General features: G+C 29.8%; 5 protein-coding genes across 10 annotated transcripts in view; 3 read left to right on the top strand and 2 right to left on the bottom strand.

Annotated features, from left to right (window-relative positions):
• Window positions 1-205: 205 nt before the first annotated feature.
• Window positions 206-8,157, bottom strand: Sl (small wing phospholipase C gamma 1). 2 transcript variants are annotated; one of them, XM_072014680.1, is made up of 20 exons: window positions 8,011-8,157; window positions 6,988-7,183; window positions 5,914-6,063; window positions 5,686-5,824; window positions 5,446-5,608; window positions 5,055-5,368; window positions 4,771-4,977; window positions 4,280-4,700; window positions 3,888-4,199; window positions 3,623-3,804; window positions 3,375-3,552; window positions 3,238-3,303; window positions 2,982-3,173; window positions 2,685-2,906; window positions 2,381-2,587; window positions 1,923-2,304; window positions 1,713-1,852; window positions 1,529-1,636; window positions 1,373-1,451; window positions 206-1,285 (listed from the first exon to the last, which is right to left on the bottom strand). In XM_072014680.1, exons 1-19 carry the CDS (start codon window positions 8,020-8,022, stop codon window positions 1,431-1,433), a joined length of 3,612 nt encoding a protein of 1,203 aa, XP_071870781.1. In that variant the 5' UTR covers window positions 8,023-8,157; the 3' UTR covers window positions 206-1,285; window positions 1,373-1,430. The 2 variants fall into 2 exon arrangements, with proteins under 2 accessions (XP_071870781.1, XP_071870782.1); XM_072014681.1 differs by lacking the exon at window positions 8,011-8,157 and adding an exon at window positions 6,655-6,774 and having other exon boundaries at window positions 6,988-7,127.
• Window positions 8,158-8,683: 526 nt separating this feature from the next.
• LOC139992937 (putative protein tag-52) lies at window positions 8,684-11,181 on the bottom strand. The gene is made up of 8 exons (XM_072014253.1): window positions 10,680-11,181; window positions 10,477-10,607; window positions 10,170-10,391; window positions 9,917-10,103; window positions 9,428-9,840; window positions 9,213-9,350; window positions 8,974-9,138; window positions 8,684-8,900 (listed from the first exon to the last, which is right to left on the bottom strand). Exons 1-8 carry the CDS (start codon window positions 10,774-10,776, stop codon window positions 8,736-8,738), a joined length of 1,518 nt encoding a protein of 505 aa, XP_071870354.1. The 5' UTR covers window positions 10,777-11,181; the 3' UTR covers window positions 8,684-8,735.
• A 14-nt stretch (window positions 11,182-11,195) lies between these two features.
• Window positions 11,196-25,849, top strand: part of LOC139992931 (membralin) — a 65,663-nt gene continuing 51,009 nt past the window's right edge. For 2 of the 5 annotated variants that reach the window (XM_072014248.1, XM_072014247.1), the window contains exons 1-8: window positions 11,210-11,367; window positions 12,129-12,543; window positions 12,607-12,842; window positions 12,945-13,173; window positions 13,257-13,380; window positions 13,499-13,733; window positions 13,817-13,907; window positions 17,245-17,302. In XM_072014248.1, the coding sequence (XP_071870349.1) occupies window positions 12,277-12,543; window positions 12,607-12,842; window positions 12,945-13,173; window positions 13,257-13,380; window positions 13,499-13,733; window positions 13,817-13,907; window positions 17,245-17,302 (1,240 nt within the window). In that variant the 5' untranslated portion in view covers window positions 11,210-11,367; window positions 12,129-12,276. Of the gene's footprint in view, window positions 11,368-11,416; window positions 11,437-11,461; window positions 11,575-12,128; window positions 12,544-12,606; window positions 12,843-12,944; window positions 13,174-13,256; window positions 13,381-13,498; window positions 13,734-13,816; window positions 13,908-17,244; window positions 17,303-18,494; window positions 19,592-19,772; window positions 19,939-25,849 lie in introns of those variants that run through there. The other 3 variants (XM_072014244.1, XM_072014245.1, XM_072014246.1) reach the window with 3 other exon arrangements.
• Window positions 20,990-22,299, top strand: LOC139993037 (cytochrome P450 9e2-like; the record flags this gene model as incomplete). The annotated part of the gene is made up of 2 exons (XM_072014423.1): window positions 20,990-21,550; window positions 21,728-22,299. Coding segments are annotated over 2 exons (720 nt in total), but the record flags the coding sequence as incomplete, so codon positions are not given.
• On the top strand, window positions 23,299-25,232 carry LOC139992936 (cytochrome P450 9e2-like). Its single transcript, XM_072014252.1, has one exon. The coding sequence runs from the start codon at window positions 23,363-23,365 to the stop codon at window positions 24,911-24,913; it is 1,551 nt and encodes a 516-aa protein (XP_071870353.1). The 5' UTR covers window positions 23,299-23,362; the 3' UTR covers window positions 24,914-25,232.

The raw sequence follows: 25,849 nt of genomic DNA, 5'->3' as shown, positions 1-25,849 counted from the left end.
TATAAAAACAAGAAATTATACAAAAAATTATATTTTTTTAATTAAATTTCTATTAAAATTACTAAACAATAGAATATTATTTAATTATAATGTAAAACATAAAAGTCATGAAGTATACAAATAATATACTTAACCTTTTCGCTACCACGCATCACAAATATGTAACGCATTCTAAAAGCCGCTTAGACTTTTTACGTATCATTTCCCATGTATATGTATAAAATGAATAAAGACTTTTTCCTTAAACGGCAATAGCGAAAAGGTTAATATACTATATAAAATTATATCAAAAACTTCCATTACTATTTCCTTGTTTCTAACAAGTAGTTTATAGTAATATTATTTTTAAATATAAAAGTTTGTATCAATAGGAACGATGATAAAAAAATGTTAGGAATATAAAATATATAACATATAAATGAGATATAACATGCTTATTGTAATATTTCTTAATAAGTGTGTAAGTTTAATTAATTGTATTTAGAAATATTTTTTTTCTGGTTTCCAATACTATTACTGAATACGTAACTTCATGATATATTACTTCAATAAGTATATTTATATCTCATTTTATATAGCCCAAAGTTTATGATTTTACATGAAAGGCAATACACATGTATATATGAGCCTCTCATCGTTTAGTTTTTTTTATATACTATATTACTAAATTAAAATTATATAGCTTTGAAACAATAAATAAATAGTATTAATATGAAAACACCATTCTAATTAAAAGAATTAGAAGCGTATTGTACATATTGATTCAGTCTAAAATATATCATAGCTGAAGGCCTCGTTATTCGTATCTACTTTTTTTGTCTGAATAAAAGAAGTGATATAATACAACTTGAAGATGTATCTCGATATGTCAGTGCCTGATTTGTTACTCTTTACATAAAAAGTATAAAGATAGTCTATACTAAATCACAATGATCTTTTTACATATAATAAAGATTTTTTTTTTAATCTCATCTTATTAATATGTCACGTTTTTAAAGATATTGCGTTTTCTCATATTCGACTATGTTTAATATCTATTACTTTTTCAATACTGTAATAGCTACTTTGTTTATATTATACATAGCATATAATGTCTTTAAATTACCTATGTAATTGGTTACAAAAAGAAAAGTATATTCCTTCATAATCCAATGATTGGAATCAATATTCCAATTTGAAGATTTCAATCCTTGTAGATAACCAGTCTGTTTTATAATAATATTTCAGTTAACTTTTGATTTTGATTAAAATATTTCATGTAATAGTATTTATGTTAAATAATAATCTGAAATGATAGGATTCATATTATATAATGCTATATACATAAATGTAAGAACTACTTTATGAAGAAATGTAAATTTTGAACGTTTACCTTTTTCCATCTCTGGTTATGTATCAAATACCTTAAAGTCTGTAATTTAGTCTTGGTTTCACAAACTATGTGAATGTGTCTACAATAATTATTTGTAATATAGAAATATATTTAACAAGGTAATAGAAATAAATAATAATGAAATGTTATACTTACTGCTGAAGATGTAATTCGAAGATGTACCAATAATGATGCGAGTTCAAGATCTTCACTATAATTATTTTTTAATGGGATGCTTCTATATCCTGGTCGTAAACATCGGACCTAAATATAGAAGTGTATTAAATAATAGTAAAATATTCATTTAGTAATCTAAAAATTGTAGACACTTTATACATACAGAATAAGTGGCTTGTCCAATAAAATTACTATCACCGAACATATCTTCATCCTGCACAACGAATCGTATGAAGGCGAAGTTTGGATTAAAAACTTCGAACTCGCAAGATTCATTCCACGTGGGATTAAATCCATTATCAGCTATAATATTAATTTTACCATTGTCTATGTATCGAAATATTTAATCACAATATCACATTTTCATACTTACGTATTGTTCTTGTTGTTAATTTTATACCAGAATCAAAATCAGCTCCTATAATTTCAATTTCAATGAAAGGGCTAGCTATACCTCTTCCTGATCTAATTAAATGTCTTGCACCAATAACTTTTAAAGAAAACTTAAGTGATTCTATTTCATGTAAACAGTTTTTATCATACGGATTAAAATCATCTCTAAACATGAATTCCGGTTTTAAAATATAACCACAACTGCCGTTTTCTTTAAATTTTGCTTGATTAAGTTGCATTGATTTATCACCAGTTTGATAATTCAGTGCTACCATCTGACAACCAGCATTCCACATTGGCACAGGATTATAATTTGATGAATCGATACGTTGTCCTTTTGGATATACTCTGCTAAATTGAATCTACAAAATTATAATTGTAAACATTCTTGTCTTCTAACTAGAAAATTAAGTCTATTGTAATTTTATATTGTTCCACCTGATGATATTTTATAAAAAACTTGTTTTCTTGCTGACACATAAGTTTCTCAGCTTTTGTCTCAGGGAAGCTACTCATTTCATTAAATACAAAACCTTTTGTTTTTATTCTGTCTAAATTAAATGCAACGGATCTACAATAAACTATTAGATTAGACATTTCTTTAGCTATTCTCCATGCACGTTCCATTTCTTTGTGTTGATTTTCCTAAAAAAAATTAGAATGCATTTAACAATGTAATTGGTTATTTAAATTGAAATGTTATTAGGTAATGTTTTAAAAACAAGGAAGCTTATGTATTTACTCTAACACTGGCATTTTGTGCAGTTTCTTTAATACTGGACATCCATTCTAGTGCTGTATCTTTTGATGAAGTTGCTACTTCAAATACTGAACACATACTAGGATTTTGTATTCTTAGTATCCATTCTAATCCAGATCGACCTCCTACTCTTAATTCAACCACAGCACCCATAATGTCTAATGAGCCTTTTTGTAGGCTACCAAACATCATAGAATCTGCTGACTGAAAGCAAAAATAAGATAAGATATAACTATATTTAATGATAATATTTGAGATCATAACCTGTAAATTACTTACATCTCCTTGGCTTTCTTGCGGTTTTATTTCTTCCACGTAACTAGCGGGAAACCAATGTTGCCTTTTACCGCCGTAATCTCCTCGCCACCAACCACCACTTTGTCGATGTACATTTGTTATTATAGCATGTTTTACTAATGTTAATTCATCATCCCTCCTTGCTTTATAATCATATATAGCTTTTACAGTCACCTTTAAAGTAAATTAAATGTCTTATATATTTCGTATATGTTATTCTTTTATTACTATAACTTACTTTTGACGTAAAACTAGTAGGGTCCATATAACCGGGAATGCCATAAACAGATCCATCATCTATATCCTGAATGTAATGAAGCGATTCGATAAGATCAGAAAGTATAACTTAATAAATAAAAATGTAAAATACGCTACCAATTCCATCTTTCTAATAACATCTTGATTTACAGGATGGCTTAATTTAATTTTTTTATATAACGGGTGCCTTTCATAATAATTAACTAATTCAACCAAACTTTCAAATTGTACAGTACCAATAGTATATAAACGTCCTTCTAGTTTAATCCTACAATGCTTAATTTTTTTCTCTGCTCTGTAACATAGTAAAAGTAGATTTAAAAAATGTTATTTTAAGAAATAATTAATACTTTCAAAAATTTTACCTAAAAGATATAGCATAAGAATTGCTTTCTTTTTCACTTGGTCTCACTAAAAATGCACCATCTGTAGGAATTCGTTTTAACATTTCTTCGGCTAGAGTTCGAGTACATTCAGCATGCCACCATTCTTTTTCTTCGTGTTTGTTTGGTTGTGGAACAGGTTCTTGAAGCGTGATTAAAAATTCCTATTTATTTCATCAAAAAGTTGTTAATTAATAGAACTATGATATCAGATTTAATTGCAATTTTTAATTTTGTTTATTCTTACTTGACTTCTTAATGGATGATTGCGATAATGTGTAATTAAACTATATAAACTATCAAAACAATTTGTATCAATCAGATAATATTGTGTTTGACCCATTTCTTGTTTCAGTTTAATACGGCAATGATTTACTTTTCCTTTGCGCCAAAATGAAAGACAGTAATCGCCCACAAATGTAACACACTGTCTAACTAAAAATGTGCCATCACCGAGGTGCGAATAACGTCGTAGTAATTCTTCTGCTTCTTCTCTTCCTCTTGCTAATTTACCGTGAAACCATTTTTCTCCAAAATGTAATTCGTCATTCGGTACTCCCTGTATTATAATCGATTATAAATATAATACAATAAAATTCCAAAATTTCACTCAATATCTCTTTTACTACGCATACATACATCAGTCGGTCGTCGAACTACAGTTTCTTCATCATCATCGTGTTCAGTTTCTTGGGTTCTAGAAAATGTATCTGTGTAGAATAGTTTCTGTTGTGTTAATACAAAAAAATGTGGATTCCATTCTCTGTCAACGGGATCTTCAAGATAAAGAATGCCATTTTTAACTGTATTTCGAAGATCCATTTCTTGCCTACTTTCATCATTTCGAATCAGAAATGATGTTTCATCTACGCCATCAGGTAGTTTTTTATGTTTCAATATAATTTTTCTTCTCAGTGCATGTGGTGATGGTAAAGAAGTTTCATTTTTATCTACAGGTTGAACTAATAACATATCGCCAAATACATCTTGCATTGTAATTGCCATTTTACGTTGTTGTGGTAAAGTACAATTATCCTCAATGGATAAAATGACAGGATAACTGTACAAGAAATATATTTATATTTTAACCTTTAAGATAAGAAATTAAACAGACATATAGTTATACTTACTCAGAGGTAGCAAAAGCATGCTCTTTGATGGTTTTAATGACATCTAAAAATTTAATCTTTGTAGTGAGTGTGTGCCCATGAAAAATAAAGGGCATTCCATCTGGCCCATCCCAACAATCAAGTTCTATACATCTACATCCAGCTCTTAATGCGCGAACATAAGCTTGACAACTACTTTCACTGCTAATTTGATCTCCCATTAAGTATCTGCAATTATATTTTATACAAATGGACTATTCATTTTTATAATACTTATTCCTCTACAAAAGAAAAATCATACTTACGTATTATGTGATGATGCTATCCAATAATGTGCAAGAGGTTTAGTCATATCTTGATAAATTCGCGAATATTTTGAATCCCATATTGAATTTTGTTTCGAAAACAGGAAATCGATAAATTCCGAGAACGTAAAGTGCGGTTCCTGTACATCTCTTTGAGGATCTTGTAAATAGTCTCTAATGAAACATGATACTTCAACCTCATTATTTCCTAGAGGATCTTGTTGTTCAGTTATTAAAAAATTTTGGAACTCTTGTACTGTAACAATCTGTCCCGTTTTAGAATAATTAAGTAATTTACTCCAATCTGTAAGATTCTATAAAAGTACAAAAATAGTAGATGACACAACATATATAGATATTAGAAATACATATTAATAAATAAAAAACTTACACTTTGATCAAAGATGAGTTTATGATAAAGTGCAACAAAATCATCAAAGCCAAGTTCATTTCTGTTTCTTGTATCTATTTCTTGAAAAAGTTCCCTAAGTTTATTTGTTGCTGTTTTACAATTAACTCTAGGTAAAAATGCTTTTATATCTTTTAAAGTAACTCTATAAAATATGAAATATCAAATTAAATAATCTCAAAAATAACAAATTTAAATTTAAATAAAAATATAATTTTTTACGTTTCCCTTGAATTTTCCATTGCATAAAATTCTTTTCTTAGCCATCTTTCAACTTGTAAAGGATAAGGAGCTTTTATAGTATCTTGAACCAACCGACGTAATCCTTTTACCCAAAGTTCACATTCTTTTTCACTGAGAGCTGAAATGAATATATAAAAACAGCCACTTGTAAAATTATAGTTTAAATGATATTTATGTAAGAAATAAAAACTTAAAAATAAATTTTACCAGAAATTGAAAGAGTTTTAAGGCGAAATTCAGAACCATAATATACAACAAAACATCTAAGATTTTCTATCCTTTTTGCATCTTCTGGCCACTTCTCAAAATCTTTAGAATGCTTCCCTACTTTAATTTCTTTGATTTCTCTTATTTCGACTAAAATCAAATGACAAAATGTTGTTTAATGCATTTAGTAGTGTATGTAATATATCTAATACAAAAATAGAATACAGTATAATATATGTCAACTACATACATATATATATGTATATATATTATATTTTGTGTGTGTGTGTGTGCGCGCACACAAAATATTGTATGTTAATATAATGTGCAAAAATATGCTTTTAAACATTAAGCATTTAAAGAAATAAAAGCAGCTTTAGAAAGTATTTGTATATTTTCAATTATTGTGTTACATATGCATGTTTTGCTGTAATATATGCAAACATTGCATAATAATTATTATAAAAGCTTTGAGTTTAATCAAATACCCATGCTATCCCATGGGGCTGATCCAATATATCAACAGTATTCATGGGCAGATTTGTTTGTAGACCAAAAATGAAGGAAATGTCCACCAAGATATGCATATATATTTGTATATTTAATTCAATATCAAAATGGATAATAACCAGGCCAGAAAAAAAATAGTTTAATTTAATATGAGATATAAAACATGTACATAAAAGCTTATGAGATGCAAGTCATTAACTGATTTAGATTGTATCTTTGTCATAAACTCACCCATATACATTATTCACAAGGACCTTTCCTTCAGCTTTTTGACCTATAAATAGTATCCTCAGATAATATTTTGCCCATTTTTGCTGTAGATATATCTTCATAACCATGCAAAATGTGTGCCTAAAATGTTAGGTGAAAATTTATTTCAATTGTATATTGTTGTAGGATAACTATTTTTTGGATGTATAAAAGTACACATTTGTTAGTCCTCTTATACATTTTCAATCAATTTTTATTTTTATTAGTAAATTAGTAACGTTTCTTTTGAACTACAAAATAATGTTATTGCTATAAATTATCTACTAATATCTTCAAAAGCTAAAGTATTTTTACCTGAACCATCAAATGGTCTAAACGTTGCACTCCGTGACCATACGATTTGTCTAGTTTCTCTTCTTATCATAAGAGTTTTCTTTTCTGGTCTTTTTCTTGAAAAAAATTTTGTTACTACAGTTCCCCTTTCAAGTTGACTAATGATTTGTTCCATTTCAGGTATTATACCATTCATGTTTAAAATATTATAGGTTTGCTATAATAAATCATACATATTTCATACAACTACATTCTATGTATGGCTTATAAAATTAAAAAATTTGATGCAATAATAGTTTAAAATAAAAGAATTAAGAGGACAAAATTTTTGAAAAGTTCTATTACAGTTTTCCCATTTAAATTTACATATAATTATTTTAAAAAGGTTTCGGATCACAATCTATACTACTTTTATATAATAAAGAAATTAAATTAACATAGTTTTTGTTATACTTTAAATTAATGTAAATATTATATATTAATCCACAGATATGTATATCAAAGTATACTCAATTGCAATTACTACTTGTGTAAAAAATGATAGTGTATAAATTCTTTAATTTTTTAGTTCCATCAAAGAATATAGAAGCATCTGCGATATACATATATATGAATATACGTACAATTTTTAAGTAACTTTTATGATAATATAATATAATGTTACATGTAACATATGTTTAAAATATGTAAAACTTTATGTCAGACATTAGTTTTATTTTATACAGTTAATTTATTATTATTAAATCCTACTTATGAATATGAAATTAAGAACTTTCTTGCAGTTATTTTAATATACGTATATATTGATAATATTACTTGTTTTAATAAATGCTTTTCACCATATGTATATACAAATATATACATATGTATACTTTGGTTAAAAGGAAAAAAAATCTTTTTAATATTTTATTTATATTTTCTTTAAACATATTATTTCTTAATTGCTTTTAAACCAGATAATTATACGTAGTTTTAAAAGAATACTTTTCTTATTGTATTATTATATAGATTTCATTTATTAAACGCGACATAAACATAACCTACCACAAAATTCATTTAAGTTTCGTATATACCCTAACAAATAAATTTAAAGACAAAAAGTATTGTTTAAATATATTAAAGTGATAGATAATAAAATATAACATTTAAAAATGTTGCTTTCTCTGTTTTTAATAGTATAACATAAAATGTGTAGTACTTATTTTATGTTATTCATTACTTGTCTTTTTTATAAATTTCTATTATTTTTTTTTTATTTTATGTTACACTTAAAAATTTATCCTACCTGGATTCGAAATGATATTTTCTTAATTGTATGATAAAAAATTCAATTCTCTTATCATTTGTAGGTATCAGAGTGTCTTCGTTTAGTTCAGCCAGATCTAGTCCTATCTAGGGATTTCTGTATCTTACTTATGTTTACACAAGATTATATTTATATGATGATAATACCTACTGTATGTTTTTATATAATAATCATGAATAGAAAGAATATATTTGCTGCATCTGTATTTTAAATTAGTAATTTTTGTTCTATAAGATATGTTATTTTATTTTTGTATATAAATATCTAGTTATTTATTTCTTTTACATTTGTTACTTTTAGTTCAAATATACATACATATGTATATGTGTATAAACTACATTGAATTTTATTAGTAGTATAGACGTTTAAATAATTCATGAGGAAAGTCGAGGGGAAAATATCGGGATTTTAAAAGATCATTTCGTTACTTCGTTAATTTTATTAATAATTTCATGAAACTGTATTACCTAAACCAAAAGAATTCCTTTAAAGATGAACCAAGAGATGCAAAGAACGCACTGATGGATTTGAGTGTCGATGACTCTTGCTTAAAATTTGCAAACTTATTAGGAGATAAACATGGTGTACTGCATTCTGTAAAATGTACATTTTCTTTATCTGTAATTTTCTGCAAAGAAATTGTATATAAATTATAGAATATCAACGTTTTTATATTTATAAAACATTATATCAAAACTTACACAATTGATGTTTTGTTCACAAGACGTAATATATTTAGAATCATCGTCATTTTTAAATCTTTTAAATCTTTTTAGAAGTACCAAACAGCTATTATTTGATTGTATATCTGCATCTGTCTCATTATCTTTTTTCAAATATGTAATTTTTGATGCATCTAGATTAATCTGTTAATTTAATATACTTTTAAAATTTATTACAGTAAAGAAATGTTAAAATTGACAAAAAGTATCATACACACCTCCGTTTCTTTGTATGATCTCTTTCTTTTACCAGTGACTCTTGGTATATTTTCAGATGGAAATGAATTGAGGTTGTTATGCCTTAATGGTTTTCTTGAACTGCTATCCTTTCTTAATGTTTGTCTACATTCTGCATACTAAAATGAGAAGATAATATAGATCAGTTATTAAATTTAATATTTAAGTAAGAGAAGTTATTATCTTTCAATAATACCTTCTTTATAGAATTTTGTATTGCTTCTATCCATAAATTACTATCATCTTTCTCAGAATAAAGTAAAAGTGTCTCACTTAAACAAGTAACACAAAACAATCCACCACTCAAAACAGATTCAATTTTACACTTATTTAATGGTAAAACACAACATACAGTCAGTGAATTTTGTGGATCACCTTTGCAATATAATAAAATGTCATTCAAAAGAACAAAATATCTTCTATATGCAGAGCTTCCTCGTCTAGAGACTCTCATTAGTGATCCTTGCTTGATTAATTTTCTACCAGGTTTTATCAAATTAATTGGGTTTACAATACATTTTTGAAGTCTTAGTAATTTTTGTGATTCTTCATATTGTTCAATGAAGGTATTTATATGCCTTGCAGCTTTCTCCACTTCTACTAAACATGCTGTAAAATAATCAATTTATTTAGTATATAATACTTGAAACTGAAATGATATTGTTTTATGCTATCTTGCAATTACCTTGTAAAAGATTATATTCTTTATGTTTGTTAGATGTATGTTGCAAAACTTCTCTCAAGAGTAGTTTGTATCTAGGTACCCTTTGTATTGGAGTAATTAATATTGAAGGTAATTTTCTACCAACTTCTGGTCTTGTTTCTTGCTTACTAATAAAATCTTTAAATTCAGTATCATTTTCTTGTTTAATCTAAAACAAGAAATTTTTCTATATAGCAGTAATTTTTAACTAGTCAACTAATGTAATAACAAATACCTGTAGTACTGATAAAATTTGTTCATAATCATAAGCATAAACAGAATACAATTTAAAGAATGGAGCAAGTTTGTGAAATGCGCCTGCAATATTTCTTGGATCTTGTTTTAGTTCTTTTATTAATTCTCCACTAACATTATATAACGTCTTTATGTTTTCAGACAATGTTGAAAGTAAACTATGATGTAATAACTTTCTTTCTATCATGGGTTGTACAAAATACTGAAAAAAGTACATATATGCTTATGTTTTATTTTATCATTGATATTTATGTCATCAAATATCTGTAAATATATGTGAATAATACCTCCATTAAAATTTCTAATTGCCTTAAATATGTAGCTTCTGTTGTTAAAATTTCATGTATAGCTTGAAACTTTAAATCTTTTTCTTTCTCTTCATATTGCTTTTGATTATGTTCATTTAGATTGTTGAGAACTGGAAATACAAACATTATACGTTTTACATTTTACAATTATTTGATAAAAGCATAAATTATTAATTACATACCTTTCATACGACTACGCATACTTAAGACATTTCTATCATTAATGATTTTCTTCAATTCAAAACTGAGAGGAGTTTGTGGTGATCTTGGAGAATTCATAATTGTAAATAATGCAGCAACTGATGATATTATTAAACAATAGATTTTATCTTCACTATGTTATACCTTGAATATGTTACTTAAAGGTAGTTTATTCGTATGAATTCACATAAAATTATACAGTATATTTTTAATAGTGTTTTGATATTATATTAATTATATGCTCCATTACAAAGTATTATATTTGTTAAATTATTCAAAACTTTATGCTTCTTTACAATATTTTTTGTCATCTAAACATTTAAATTTAAAATTAACGTATCAATGAATATTGTATTATTGGCTGTCTTTTTAGTGATTGATCAACAACAGAGTTTGAATAAAAATTAATAGGGAATAAAACATTGGTAAGTTTTTAAGATTTATGCTATAATGTTGGTCACATTTCATATTGTAATATTTGGGGACTATTATAATACAAGTTGTGGAATATCAAAACATATGATGATGAAGTGACAATTTGACAAAAATTAATTTGTTAATATTTGCAAGCGGTATTATTATAAATTTATTATTATCTGTAGTGACACGCAGCAGAACAATAAAACTTTAGAAATACAACGTTGTAGTACAACGTTCAGCTTAAAGAAGGTACGATATGGCTGATTTGTATCTTAAAAAGTTACGAATTCATGTGCCAGCTGCGAAATGTCACGTCCGGTGAATAACAATTAATTTAGAGAGATATATATGTATTCATAACAAATATAAAATGTATGACGTTGTATATATTTCCTTTTGATATGTAATTACTGACGTTTTTTAAATTATTTAATTATATAACAAAATATGTAATTGGTACATTTATTTATTTTCTTAATTAATAAAAATTTATCTGACATCATGATGTAACTGAAAAGAAATTTTGTGCATAAGTGATCCTATTATATTTGTAAGTATCATAATCTGAAACGTAAAAATGCGATTGCCAAATAGGTTATGATGCATGTAGAATTTGTGCTATAGGTTATGTTCCACATTAGTTGTAGTTGTTATTATTAATAACAAATTTAATATGTAAAGTTTATAATATACAAATGTAATATTACCCTCTATATAGTGTCTATACAGTCTTGTATGCAAGTTGATTGATTATGAAATAAAATGCTAAAGAAATTTTTAAATGTATATCGTAGATGTATCATACAACTTTAACCATATAGATAAAATAAGTTTTTAACAATGCTATGTATTATCTATTTTAATTGTATATAATTTAATGTTAAAGATGAATATTTCTAGATAAAAACTTATAAAAACTATGTAAAAGATGAAAATTTTATAAAATATGCAAATTTATGTAATAGTATATGATAATTTTAATTTAATATTATCATTATTATTTGTTTCAGGATATTTAAGAATTCACTTTGATTTGGAAATGTACATACACGACATGTATAAGCACTTTTTAAGAGATTTCATACATAGAAATAGTATGAAACAGAATTATTAGCTATTACATCATCCACTAAATACAAATATTATATAATATTTAAAATGCCACAAGTGGATGGTGCTACAATACCAATAACGAATAATCAGAACGGTGCAGCTGTACATAACAATCATAACACAAGTAGTCCAACTCGACCAGTCTTAAATAATAACAATATGAATACTGCTAGAAATAATAATAATCAAAACCCACTAGTTAATGTAAGGGATAGATTGTTCCATGCAATATTTATTAAAGCAGCATTAACTTATGCCAGAACATTTCCACGGCCTGTCAGAAGATTTATAGAATTTATAGTTTTATTGAAGGTAACTATGATTTAAAAATAATATATTCAAATTTAATAAAAGATTTAAAATTATGTATTTTAGGCTATAGCAGCATTTTTTGTGTTGGCTTACATTCACATAGTATTTTCACGAGCACCAACTAATTGTTTAGAACATATAAGAGATGATTGGCCTCGTGATGGTATATTAAGAGTTGAGATACTTAGAAATGGAGGAGAAGATTATAGTATAGAAAAGAGTTACGCAAAAGAGGAGAAACTGCGACAAGAAAAAGTTGATGACTTAACTAGTGCTTTAGGAATATTAACTAGAGATGGGTAAGGAGGAATAAAATATATAAAAAAGAAAAAATGAAACTTTCTTATTATATATTATTATAGTTATTAATATAGTATTTTACTTTTTTATTTTATCTTCAGATTTATCAATATCGAACCATCTGCTGTTGATGAAGAACGTGATATAAATAATGCATCGAATGAAGAAAATCACGACAGTTTAACATTGTCTGAAAAAGAAATAGTTATTAGAAGTGCCGCTGTGCCTGGAAAAACGCAAGATCCAAATTTAAGTATTACTAACACTACAACAAGTCCTTCATTATCTACTAAACTGGAATGGAATGAAATGAACAGAGATACTAAAGAAGTAAATATATTATATAAATATGAAATATATGTTATATGTGGAATGTCTTATGTTAAATTGTGTTTCAAATGTTAACATTCCAGGTTTTAGATGAGAAGATACTATTAACAAATACAGAAAATAATACTATAGGGCAGGATATAAATAAATCTAATAAAGAAGATGTTATTCAATCTTTAAAAGATCCAAATTCTGAAGTTAGAGCAGGTACAGTTATACCATAATTCTTAAAAAATTTGGGAACAGAAATAATACTAATTTAATGACTTTAATGATCATATAATTATTTTTTAAATATTTTATTAACAAATTGTTCTCTTTTCAGGAGATGGTTATATCGTAGAATATTCATTAGAATATGGCTTCTTGAGATTATCACCTGTAGCACGGCAAAGATTAAACATTCCTGTAAAAATTGTTACTTTGGATCCTGTTAATGACAAATGCTTTGGCGATGATTTCTCAAGATTAATACTTGATGAACTCTTAGGATATGATGACCTACTGATGGCGAGTATTAAGACATTGGCAGAGCATGAAGATAATCAAGGATTTTTACGGTAAATAAATTTAAATTTATTTCTTTTTGTTTATATTATTTAATGTTAGTACTGTAACATTATATATTAATTTTGTTATGTAGAAACGTGGTGACCGGAGAACATTATCGATTTGTAAACATGTGGATGGCTAGAACTACGTATCTTGCTGCATTTTTTATCATGTTAGTTTTTGTAAGTATATTTTGTTTTTAGTAATAATCGCACGCAATGCTAAATATCTCATTCATTGTTTGTAATTTACAATTATACGAACGACCAAAAATAGAATTTAAATTTCTTTCTTTTTTGATATGAGATTAAATATTTGATATTCTACGTAAAACAAAGTAAATTTTTTATCAGTTTATGTATTAAGATACATGATTTATTGATTTATAAATTTATTCATTTTTTTAAAGTTACATTTTTTCTCGCAATTTCTGTATTAAAAAAATGAAGCTATTTATATTACGATTTGCACGTTTCGCAATATCGCATGTTATAATATCGCATTACGATATGATAATCATAGCTCCAGAATGTTCTGGAGGTGTAAATTGGATTTAGTTTCATGTGCTACGTGTTTTCGATCCGGATATATTCCTCTCCGTCAAGGGGTTGATATCACACGTATCCACACGACAACCCAGTACGTGTAAAAGGATATGGCAATCAATTTAAAGTAACCACGCACTGAGGTAACCCGCGTATAACTCTCCAACCACCTGTACCCTTATATTCTGTGATCCCCTTGGAATTGAACCGTCGGGTATAAATCAACGTTATTAGAGGTATCATATTCGTTACAGAGACCCCCAAGTTGGCAATTTTGTATCAAATTGTTCTCAAATACGTTTTGCTGCAACCAGTAAGAGACGATTGTTAAGAATCTTGGAATTTAAATTATTAATGATGGCTACTTTCATTAATTGCTGTTTTAGTTGCGATCGATATAAGATAAAAATATTACTTTTGTAGTTAAAAATTAAACCTGTAGCTAATTTTTCATTTTTTTTTTTAATGAATATCATTTTCGACAGTTTTTGTTAATAGATAATTTATATTTTGTAATTGAATAAGTAATTCACGTCAATATTTTATCGAATACTACATTTCAATATAAACAGCACGCATGTCTGATGGGTTGTGAAATTTCGGGGTATTCCCCGGGTGTTAGGAAGTGATTGGATCATATACGGACCAACGAATAGCTCCACTCGTGTTTAATGGGTTTACGGCGAGCGAACAAATGAGTAATATTGCATACTACTAACCATGATTCAAATGCAATGCATTGTGCGGCGGTCTACATCTAGTTCATACCTAGCTATTCACGATGGATATAGTGAAAAGCCAATTATTCTATGCATGAATAATTTGAGTAGAAGAAATGTTCAAATAGAAAATTTGCAAGATTTGTTATTCATTAAGGTGACTTATACATTCCAGTGAATTATATATGTATGTGCATATATGTACATATATTAGTTGAACATAGTATCTGATCTTTTCCTTCAATTTCTTGTATTTAATTTTATCATTGCTATTATAGTATAAATTTTAATATTAAATATTGCTTTGCAATGATTTCAAATTTATGTAAATTCCTATAATTGGAAGCAGCGATTACAGCGCTATAATTCGGTATCGTTAAAGTTACAAACAAAAAATGTTTACATACAAAAAATGATATTTCTTATGCGTGTTTTATCGTGTATAATAACAATTTAGTGAAAACGATTTAACTCAAATAGAATTTATTAAAAAATCTACATGAAATGTGGTCTTTTTCTTCATAAGATTCGTTGTAATACATATTTCACATAAAGCATTGAAAATATTTGAATGTAGTCTGTGGTTGAGATGGGAGATAAATGGATCTCGTGCCACAACACGTGAATGTTACTTCAGTACTTGGGGTACTCTACCTGGGATCACCCTCGGTCAACCCACCGTAAAGTCACGTGTACGGGACTGTCGTCATCTATGTATTACTCAGTATCTCCTCTGTCATATGCACATGACATTGGGTATATACCCTCCGTTGTAGTACGATATACACTTTGAAACAATATTTTTCTCTTCTCTTTTTTAATTGACAATGAATTTCTTCTTTTTTTGTTGTGGAAGACTATATTCATTTCTTCGATCAAATTAGACAAAATGTGTTTTGCTTTCATATTTTTATTGATTTAATTTATCCCATTGAGGTTATTATATAAAGCAAGATAAATTTTGTGAAAGTATATTAAAAAGGCACCAATAATAATATTTGGACATATTAATATATAAAAAGTTTTAATTTTAATTTTAAAAATTTCCATAGGAATTATAAAAGATAAATACAATTCAAATAACAAAAAGATGTAAAGGTGTACTTAAATAAAGTATTGCTGTGCACAATTGAATATTGAAAAACAGTATATATTTGAAATGTTGAGTTGTATGATAAATTATTTAGGTGAGCAATAAAATGTTATTTAATGTCAAGATTTTTAATGTTAAATAGGATTGTTATTAAACATTTACTTTCATTATTATAATAGTGGTGATATAGTCTTTTGACTTTGCTAGTCATAGGGCCAATATATGCAATTTGAAAGTTAATACTTATATATTAGTAAGCGTTAATGTGATGGTTTGGTTGATTGTTCGTATATTGTTACTTATAAATTATTGGGAGAGTCATTTTATACAAACAAAAAGTATTGTGAATAATGTTTTTTTAATGAACGCAAATATTCGTTTTCATGTGATACACGGTAGGTGTCTCCTAAAATATGCATATATATTGAAGTAGATATTATAATGAATATTGTTCTAGATTCTAAGCTAGCATATGAAAAATTTACAAAGATCTACAATCCGCATCTTGTGATTGGTTATCATGTTAATCATTCTACAAAATATTAGTTTTTTCATTCCGAAATGAGAAGTGATAGGGATATTCCAAAAAAATATTTTCCACATTCCAATCGAATTCATACATTGATCTTAGGTTAGATTTTTGTCTCTTTTGTATCAGTATCTCGTAAATAACACTGACGCATCTGCAAAGTACTATTAAACGTTTTTGTTACCAAGGTTGCTCATAGTAAATAGTGAATTATCTCGGGGTGTCAGGTGCTAGTTCAATCTGAACCATTCGCAATTCAATTGCACTATTCGCTCCCAACCTGGTAACCGAGTGCGACCGTTCGGCTTGCAATTTGCTTCGTATCCTGTCTTTATTGCAATCCCCTTTTACGAAATAATAAATACTTTTATCGCTTTGATACATATTACTCGATATATAAGAAAAATAGAAAAAGGAAAGATTTATTACTAAGATTATGTGTTTTTTTTTTATTCAAATTATTCGTTCATTACGATTAATCTTATTTAGATTCGAAATTGGAAAAAATAATAACTCTCTTTTGTATGATTATCCGTCCAGATCTCATTCTTTAAATTATAACATGGGGATATTAAATTTATTTTTTTGCGGTTTATTACATTTTATTTACAGTAACGTATTTGGTTATTTCAGACTATCTCCATTTCGATGTTACTGCGGTATTCGCATCATCAGATCTTTGTCTTCATTGGTAAGTGATTACATTTGATAATTGAATCAAGAATTTCATTTGTTGTGCTTGCTTTCGTAATATCATGAATATCGACTACTTCTTCTCTTTATCGCATCTTTAGCTGTTTTGTTTTATGTGTGTGATTTGACGATTTAATATTTTTTTTTGCTAAATTATATTATAAATAATTATACATAAATTTAATAATAATAGATATATACATAATAGATAATAATAAATATATACATAAATTTACGATTCGCAATCAACAGATTTTGCGTTCTCAAGAATTGATTTTACTCATTTCAGTTTGAAAGAATATTAAATAGCGTTGTTTTTTTATTCCATACAAGTGTAAGGGGTAAAATACGCACGGAAGAGATAATTTTAATTCGCTAAGAAATATATTTTGTACGGAATTATTGTTTTTTTCTTCGATAATTAATCTCTAATTTAATCTCCGATACCAAGAGGTAAATGCCCTCTATGTCTGATAACTCCACGTGACAGAATTAATTGATTTCCGTATCTGCAGCTTTATAAAATTCAAGTTGATACTGCTTTAAAAAAGTTTCTATCTGCAGAAAGGGATCTAAAAAATATCGATTATCTGAAAATCTAAGGTGAACACCCTCTTATCCATGGTCGTCCTCCTGCAAAATTGTTGCCCTCCCACCTTATTCGTTTTCTTTATATAGAGATATTTGTTAACGATTATGCTATAGTCTCTTACTAGCTGACAGTTAGTCCTAAAACGTTTTCGTAACGATGGAAGTATTATTTTTATCTACTTTTGAGTTATTGTTCATCTCTTTAATCATCATTACTTCGGCAAAGTTGATTCTGATAATATACCGACAGTTCACCTATTGGAAGAAGAATAAAGTTCCATATGTACTGGCAGGACCGATATTTGGAACTGTTTGGAGAGTCATTTTTCGTCGTATTACTTTCCCGGATTATTGTATGTTCGTCTATAATTATTATCCTGACGCAAGGTACATCGGGGTGATGGATTTCGCTACGCCAACAGTGGTCATACGAGATCCAGAGCTGATCAACGAAATAGGCGTAAAGAGTTTCAAGCATTTCCCAAATCATCGAAGTTTCGTATCCGAGGAGATGGATCCGATTTTCGGGAAAAATGTATTCTCCTTGAAAGATGATCAATGGAGAGAGATGAGGAACTCATTGAGTCCATTTTTCACAGGCAATAAGATGAGATTCATGTTCGAACTGGTATCCAAGTGTTCAAACGATTTCGTTAGTTATCTGTACGAGCATTCAGAATTTCACTCGATGGTGGAGTTGAAAGACATCTTTACTAGATACGGAAACGACGTAATCGCCACAGTTGCATTTGGAATAAAAGTGAACTCGCTCAAGAATCCAGACAACGAGTTCTACAAAAGAGGAATCGATATTTCTTCGTTCAGTGGTACGCTTCGTTTAATAAAATTCATGTTATTCCGGTTGAACCCGCGTCTAACGAGAATGGCAGGACTGAGGTTCCTGTCTCGAGCAACGGCCAACTTTTTCTGGAATGTGATTTCCGAAACGGTAACTGCAAGGAAAACGTGGGGCATCGTTAGACCAGACATGATCCACCTTTTGATGCAGGTCAAAGATTTGAAGGAATCTTCATATCGGCTGACCATCGACGATATCGTAGCTCAGGCGTTCATTTTCTTTTTAGCCGGTTTCGACACTGTTTCTACTTTGTTGTGTTACATGGTTTACGAGTTAGCTTTGCATCAAGATATTCAACAGAAGCTACGTGAAGAAGTAGATTGTTATTTGGAAAAAGAAAACGGGGAAATTTCTTACGAGGCTATGTCGAAGATGGAATATATGGAAATGGTAATATCCGAGACGCTTAGAATGCATCCTCCATCGTTGATAGTTGATAGAGTTTGCGCAAAGAAATTCGAATTGCCTGCAGCAGCACCAGGTTACCAAAGTGTGACAGTGTATCCTAATGACAATATTTGGATCCCTGTTTATGCGATTCACCGCGATTCTAAATATTTTCCCGATCCAGAGAAGTTCGATCCTGAACGGTTTAGCAACGAAAATAAAAGTACTATTAATCCTTATACGTATATACCTTTTGGAGTAGGTCCTAGGAAATGCATTGGCAATCGTTTCGCTTTAATGGAGACTAAGCTTTTGATAATCCGTCTACTGGAAAAGTTTATTATAAAACCTAACGAAAAGACAACAATTCCTATTGTGTACAAGAAGGTTGATTTTACACCGGCATCAAAACACGGATTTTGGCTTACTTTGGAGAAGAGGAACAGTTAGGTACACCATAAAGTATATATTGTTGTTTAACTTTATATTATGGTAAACTATTATTTGTACATTAACAAATGTATACGTAATTTGTTGTTTCATTTTTATTTTAATTCAAAATTGTTATTATTTGATCGTTTGGACTTATGTTTCTTTTACTTTGTACTGTATGTATATTTCTCTTCTTGAGGATATGAGTTTCTCTCCGTGATCATTTTCTTCTATCTTTGAGAAAACAAAGTTTACGTTAGTTAACGTTCTTATCGAAAGGTATCTAGTTACGTTTGTATCTTGCGACTAATAAAATTCAGCAAATAATGAAAATTTGATTATAAATAAAGTTTCCGTATATGTGATTTTGTTTCTGTTCTATTTCTCCACCGCATGCTCTTTGTTTCACTTTTTTGTTCTACTTTATATGCATCGAGAAAACTATGTGAAAATGATACGACTACGAATCCCTGTGCGCTCTATAACATCAAATATGATTAAATTCATGGAATTCTAATTCTATACTTTATTGATCAATACTGTATCGAAACAGAGGAAATTATTTATATCTTTCGCACCATTCTTTAACCTTTAACCTTTAACTTTTCTTTCGACTCTATCCTTATCTAGTCAAAATTAAGATCAAATACCACATTTTGTATAAACAGGTATTTATGTGTTCGAATACTTGTCAATGGGAGTGTATGTTCGTTTCATTTTCGAATCGAACATGAATTGAAATTGCTTAAATTGTTCTTGTCACGATACAGAAAGGAGGACAGATATAACACAATAATGACATCACCTTCCGTATTCTCCCTTCCTCCACCGTTTGACGTTAAACTTTGTACATGTGTTCGGTTCGTATTTGTAACCTTGTAGCTGACAGACGATAGTTATTTGCTGCTGAGAGTGCCATGGAGATTCTATCGACCTCGTCAGCGTTTACTCTATTAGCGATCACTTTGATCACGATAACCTTATTCAAGTTCTTTGCAACGATATATCGACCACAAACTTATTGGAAAAAGAACAACGAGCCTCATATTAGAGCCTCATATCCCAATACTTGGTCCAGTTTTTGGTTCGTGGAAAATTATTCATCAAGTATAGTGACTTTATTTATAATTACTATCCCAATGCAAGATACATTGAAGCGATAGGTTTTATCTTGCCAAATCTATTAATTCGTGATCCGAAATTGATTCGAGAAATAACCGTGAAGAGCTTCGAGCATTTTACACATCATAAAACGTATTGTATATCGACGAGCACATGGAGCCTCTATTTTCGACGAACATTTTTTCGCTACGAGGTCAACGTTAGAAAGAAATGAGGAATATCCACTTTCCTTTCTTTACTGCTAGTCAAATGAGATTCATGTTCGACTCGATATCAAAGTGCTTGCAATAATTTGTCGATTATTTGTACGATCATCCAGAATATACTTCATCGATAGATGCGAAAGATGCTTTTACCAGATTTACCAACGACGTGATTGCATCAGTTTTCTTCGGAGTCAGTGTGAATTCAATGGAAGACAGAAACAACGAGTTTTCCGGCAAGGGGAAAGATGTTTTCGCTAGTTTCATTTGCAGTATCGTTAAGATGTTGTTAATGCATTTCTGTCTGCGAATATTCAATATATTAGGGATCATGATTATTCGAGTTGCTACCTCAAACCTTTTTCGCAAAGTTATATCCAAGAATTTGAAAGAACGCGAAGAACGAGGTATCGTCAGACCGGATATGCTACATTTGTTAATACAGGCTAGGGACAAGGAGAAGATGACTACTTATTACATGGACATTGACGTTATCGTATCACAAGCATTCCTTTCTTCTTCGCTGGTACTGATTCATCTTCAAATATTGTGTTACTTTTTACAAGAGATATCCCTAAATTCTGATATTCAAGAAAAATTACGTAATGAGATAGATCGTTGTTTGGACTTTGGAATATATGAATGTGGTAATGTCGGAGACCCTTAGAAAGTATCCGATGCCGATCATGGATAGGCAATGCACGCGAAAATTCGAATTTTCTCCAACGGAGCCAGGATACGATGGTATCATTTTATATCTTGGTGATACCATTTGGTTGTGTACGTGTTGCATCACAATCCTAGATATATTTTTGATCCGTAAAAAATTAATCATGAACGATTTGACGAAAAGAATAAGGATAACATTGTTCCATACACGTATATGCCATTTGGAGCTGTATTTCGAAAATGTATCACCGATCATTTCGTATTGATGGAAGTTAAAATTTTAATGGTTCTTATTTTGCATAAATTTCTTGTAATCTAGCGAGAAGATACGAACTCCTTTTGTATGCCAAAAAAATAGTCTTATACCGATCCCTGTGGGAGGATTTCTGATTACATTAGGAAAAAGAATACCTTAAACGTACTTTGATATACGTACTTTGATTTAATCGTATGATAAGCATTTACATTTATGTGTTACTTTATGAGTTATGTGTTTCGTAATTAAACAAGTAAACAAATATTGTAGATACTTTATTACCGCCAAGTAATATTATCCTAAGTTTTGTCGCTTTTTAAGCAATAAAGAGCATAGTATATATTTTATTATTGTTTCACATTAAACAGCGTAGTAATTTAAGAGATAATTGACTTAGATATACAAGATTATTAAATGCTAGAATAGAGTATTTATTAACCTCGGTATATGATAAACATATATTAGTATATATATATGTACTATATATATACTACTATATATATCTAGTAGTAGGTTTTGGAAATAAACAAATAACGATGTAATTAATTTCCTTCTTATTGTACAGAATGCTAAGAATTTGTATATTTGTTAGTGTCTCAGTGTTAAAACCAGCTGGGATACATTGCCCTGTTAGAGTTAAATGCCGTTCGAAGAAGGTTAAAAAGTCTAGAATAACTGTTCACTTGCTCTACTGCATACAATCACTGATATAATATAGAATTTTTCAAACGAGACATATTTGTACGTGTTTTTATCATTATGCTAGCGGGATGTGATTTAAGAATAGTAGACTTGCAAAGAAATTTCCTTTTACAAAACTTACGCATCGGTTTTTATAGATTGTTTTCATAAAAGGATATCGTCATCAGTTTAGGCTATAAGATAGTAAAAAGAATTTTTATGAATTCTACGCTTCGTAGAATTATCATTTGTTAGTGGAGTCATATAAACAAATCTTAAAGCGAAACTTGAAACAATTATCTTTTTTACTAGTCGTTAAAAATTGTAATTTCGAACAAAATTTCATATATTTTACTTCATACGAATATGAACTTTATGTCTGTGACTATGTTAATTTCGTGACTATATTTTCGAAAATCTATAGCAGAGGTTCAAATCTTTTATACAGAGTGTATTGCGGAATATAAAAAAACAACAAAAAAAAAAAAAAGAAAAAAAAGATAAAAAGCGAGCGCAATTTAGGACATAAAAAATCAATGTTTCAATGCGAGGATTTTGAAACGAGATTGCGTAGTTGCCGATAATTCCACTTTAATTCCCATTTATCTTTTTATTTCTGTACGATGAATTTATAAAGGGGCGGCAGGATCGACAGCAACAATTTCTACAAAATGTATTTTCAGAATATTCACGAGGAAGAACGCAGTTTGTTCACTTAGTTGACGCAACAGACATTCTACTCCCTCCTTCTCTGTTCCTCGTGCAACGATAAATCGAGTATATGTATTCGCCCATATTTATAACATTCCTCCTAGTGACTAGAGACAGAGTCGACGCTCGTAATCCATCCTCGTGGCAATGGAGTCATCAATGGAGTCGTTCTCTTTTTCGTTCAAGTTGTTAGTGATCGGCTTGATCGTTGTTAGTCTGGCCAAGTTGATCAGTTTGTTTCATCATCAGTACAGTTACTGGAAAAAGAGACACGTTCCTCACGTGGGAGCGATGCCTGTATTTGGATCCGCGTGGAAACTGTTCACCCGTCGCGTGTCCCTTCCCGATTATTGCACGTTCGTCTACAATTATTATCCGAACGCAAGGTACGTCGGTATGATGGATTTCTCTACGCCAGTTGTGGTAATTCGGGATCCAGAAATGATCAGGGAGATAGCTGTGAAGAATTTTGAGCATTTTCCCGACCATCAGAGTTTCATCAATGAAAAGATAGATCCGATCTTCGGGAAAAACGTGTTCTCCTTGAAAGGTGATCGATGGAGAGAGATGAGGAACACACTGAGTCCATCCTTCACAGCTAACAAGATGAGATTCATGTTCGAGCTGGTGTCTAAATGTTCCGAGGAATTCGTCGATCATTTATACAATCATCCAGAGTTGTCGTGTTCGATAGAGGCGAAAGATGCGTTCACTAGGTATACCAACGACGTGATTGCCACTGTGGCTTTTGGTATAAGTGTGAACTCGTTGAAGAACCGGAACAACGAGTTCTATAAAAAAGGAGCGGATGCGACGAATTTTGGTGGTCTTTTTCGGTTACTCAAGTTTCTGTTATTTCGTATGAATCCACGTTTAACCAGAATGGCGGGATTATCGTTCCTTTCACGCGACACCGCCAACTTCTTCCATAGGGTCGTCTCTGAAACCGTGAAGGCACGGGACGAGCAAAATATCGTTCGACCGGACATGATTCACCTTTTGATGCAGGCTAGGGATAAGGAGAAGCCTGCCACACATCAGATGACTATCGATGATATCACAGCTCAGGCGTTCATCTTCTTTTTGGCTGGTTTCGACACGTCCTCCACCTTGATGTGTTACATGGTTCACGAGCTGGCGCTTAATCCGGACGTACAAGAGAAATTACAGAGAGAGGTGGATCGATATATGGAAGAAGGAAACGGGTTTATTTCGTACGAGGCTCTCTCGAAAATGGAGTACATGGAAATGGTGACATCAGAGACACTTCGGAAATATCCTCCGATAGTTTTCATCGACAGGTTGTGCGCGCAAAAGTTTCAACTGCCTCCAGCGGAATCTGGCTACAACTATTTAACCGTATATCCGGATAACATCGTTTGGTTTCCTGTTTACGCGTTGCATCGCGATCCTAAGTATTTTCCTGACCCAGAGAAGTTCGATCCAGAACGTTTTAACCACGAGAATAAGGATAACATTGTTCCTTATACGTACTTACCGTTTGGCCTCGGACCTCGAAAATGCATCGGCAATCGTTTTGCCTTAATGGAGACCAAGATTCTGATAGCTTATCTGTTACACAGATTCCGTTTGAAAATCACCGAAAGGACGAAAACACCTATTGAATTCAGCAAGACAAACTTTTCGTTGACTCCTGATCAAGGGTTTTGGATCGGTCTCGAAAGAAGGAACTTTTAGACTCGTTCTCCTCGTTTTGTTTGTTACTTTATTGGTTAAGAGTGACGTGCGCCGGTGTTACGTGTATATTGATCTTTCTGTTTTATAAGCGAAATATTTACGGCGATATTTAATGTTTGTACACGACGATGAAATTAAATTTAAGATCGTGAATTTTCATTCGAACGCGGCACAACATTTGGCTTATTAAATACGAATGTAAATTTTTATTTCAATATCACAATATAATTAGAAATTTTAGAACCTTCGGTATTTCGTTACCTTTAACTGTAGAAAGATCCAAACAGAAATAAATATGTGTATATTGTTAAAGAAAAGAGTGTATGGTATCGCTTCGAAGGTAGTAAGTGATAAGATTCATTTATAGGCAACTACTATTTTATATTATTATTAATTCTAATATATTACAGTTACCTCTACTTTTATCTAACATTACTTTCTGTCGACAATTATACTCTGTTGTTATTCGCGTCATGTAAATTCCTTATTCTAAAAATACAAGCTGCATAGTGTGGTTTCGACGAAGACGCTTTTCAAATGGAAATGTCGTTGTACGGAATCTTTCTTCTTTCTTCGTTTCGTTATGACAAAACGATGGAATACGTAACCCATATATTCTTTCCGTAGTAAACACTTGCAATGCCATTGCAATTAATGCATTGCCATAATAATGTTAACCTCGAATAAAATACGCACGATACCAAACCGGTTTATCTATCATACGTATGAAGCATTAGATGTTTACGTCTGTAGAGTGTAGGTAATCACGTTTCGAACATTTTTCGTATTCTTTTATTTGTCCTACGAGGATTGTAATAGTTTATTATCTTAGTTGCTTCTCTTTCTCTATGTACTTATCGTTTCCTCCTTATAAATCTTAACAGCTCAGTTGTCACTCACTTTGTTTGTTTATGACAGAAAAATTGTGATACGTAA

Source organism: Bombus fervidus, chromosome 12 (assembly GCF_041682495.2).
Source record: "Bombus fervidus isolate BK054 chromosome 12, iyBomFerv1, whole genome shotgun sequence".
Classification (NCBI taxonomy): Eukaryota; Metazoa; Arthropoda; class Insecta; order Hymenoptera; family Apidae; genus Bombus; species Bombus fervidus.
The sequence above is the reverse complement of the archived record's forward strand: the minus strand, read 5'-3'. Positions and strand labels throughout refer to the sequence as shown.

Excerpts from the sequence above, each read along its gene's own strand:
- LOC139992936 (XM_072014252.1), top strand. The coding sequence starts at position 23,363 with ATGGAGTCATCAATGGAGTCGTTCTCTTTTTCGTTCAAGTTGTTAGTG.
- LOC139992937 (XM_072014253.1), bottom strand. The coding sequence starts at position 10,776 with ATGAATTCTCCAAGATCACCACAAACTCCTCTCAGTTTTGAATTGAAG. Across the intron at positions 10,608-10,679 it reads TATGCGTAGTCGTATGAAAG|TTCTCAACAATCTAAATGAA; the intron begins GTATGTAATTAA and ends TTGTATTTCCAG. Across the intron at positions 9,351-9,427 it reads TACAAAATTCTATAAAGAAG|TATGCAGAATGTAGACAAAC; the intron begins GTATTATTGAAA and ends TTCTCATTTTAG.
- Sl (XM_072014680.1), bottom strand. Across the intron at positions 3,805-3,887 it reads ATCATCCATTAAGAAGTCAA|GAATTTTTAATCACGCTTCA; the intron begins GTAAGAATAAAC and ends TGAAATAAATAG. Across the intron at positions 1,452-1,528 it reads TTCGAATTACATCTTCAGCA|ACACATTCACATAGTTTGTG; the intron begins GTAAGTATAACA and ends TAATTATTGTAG.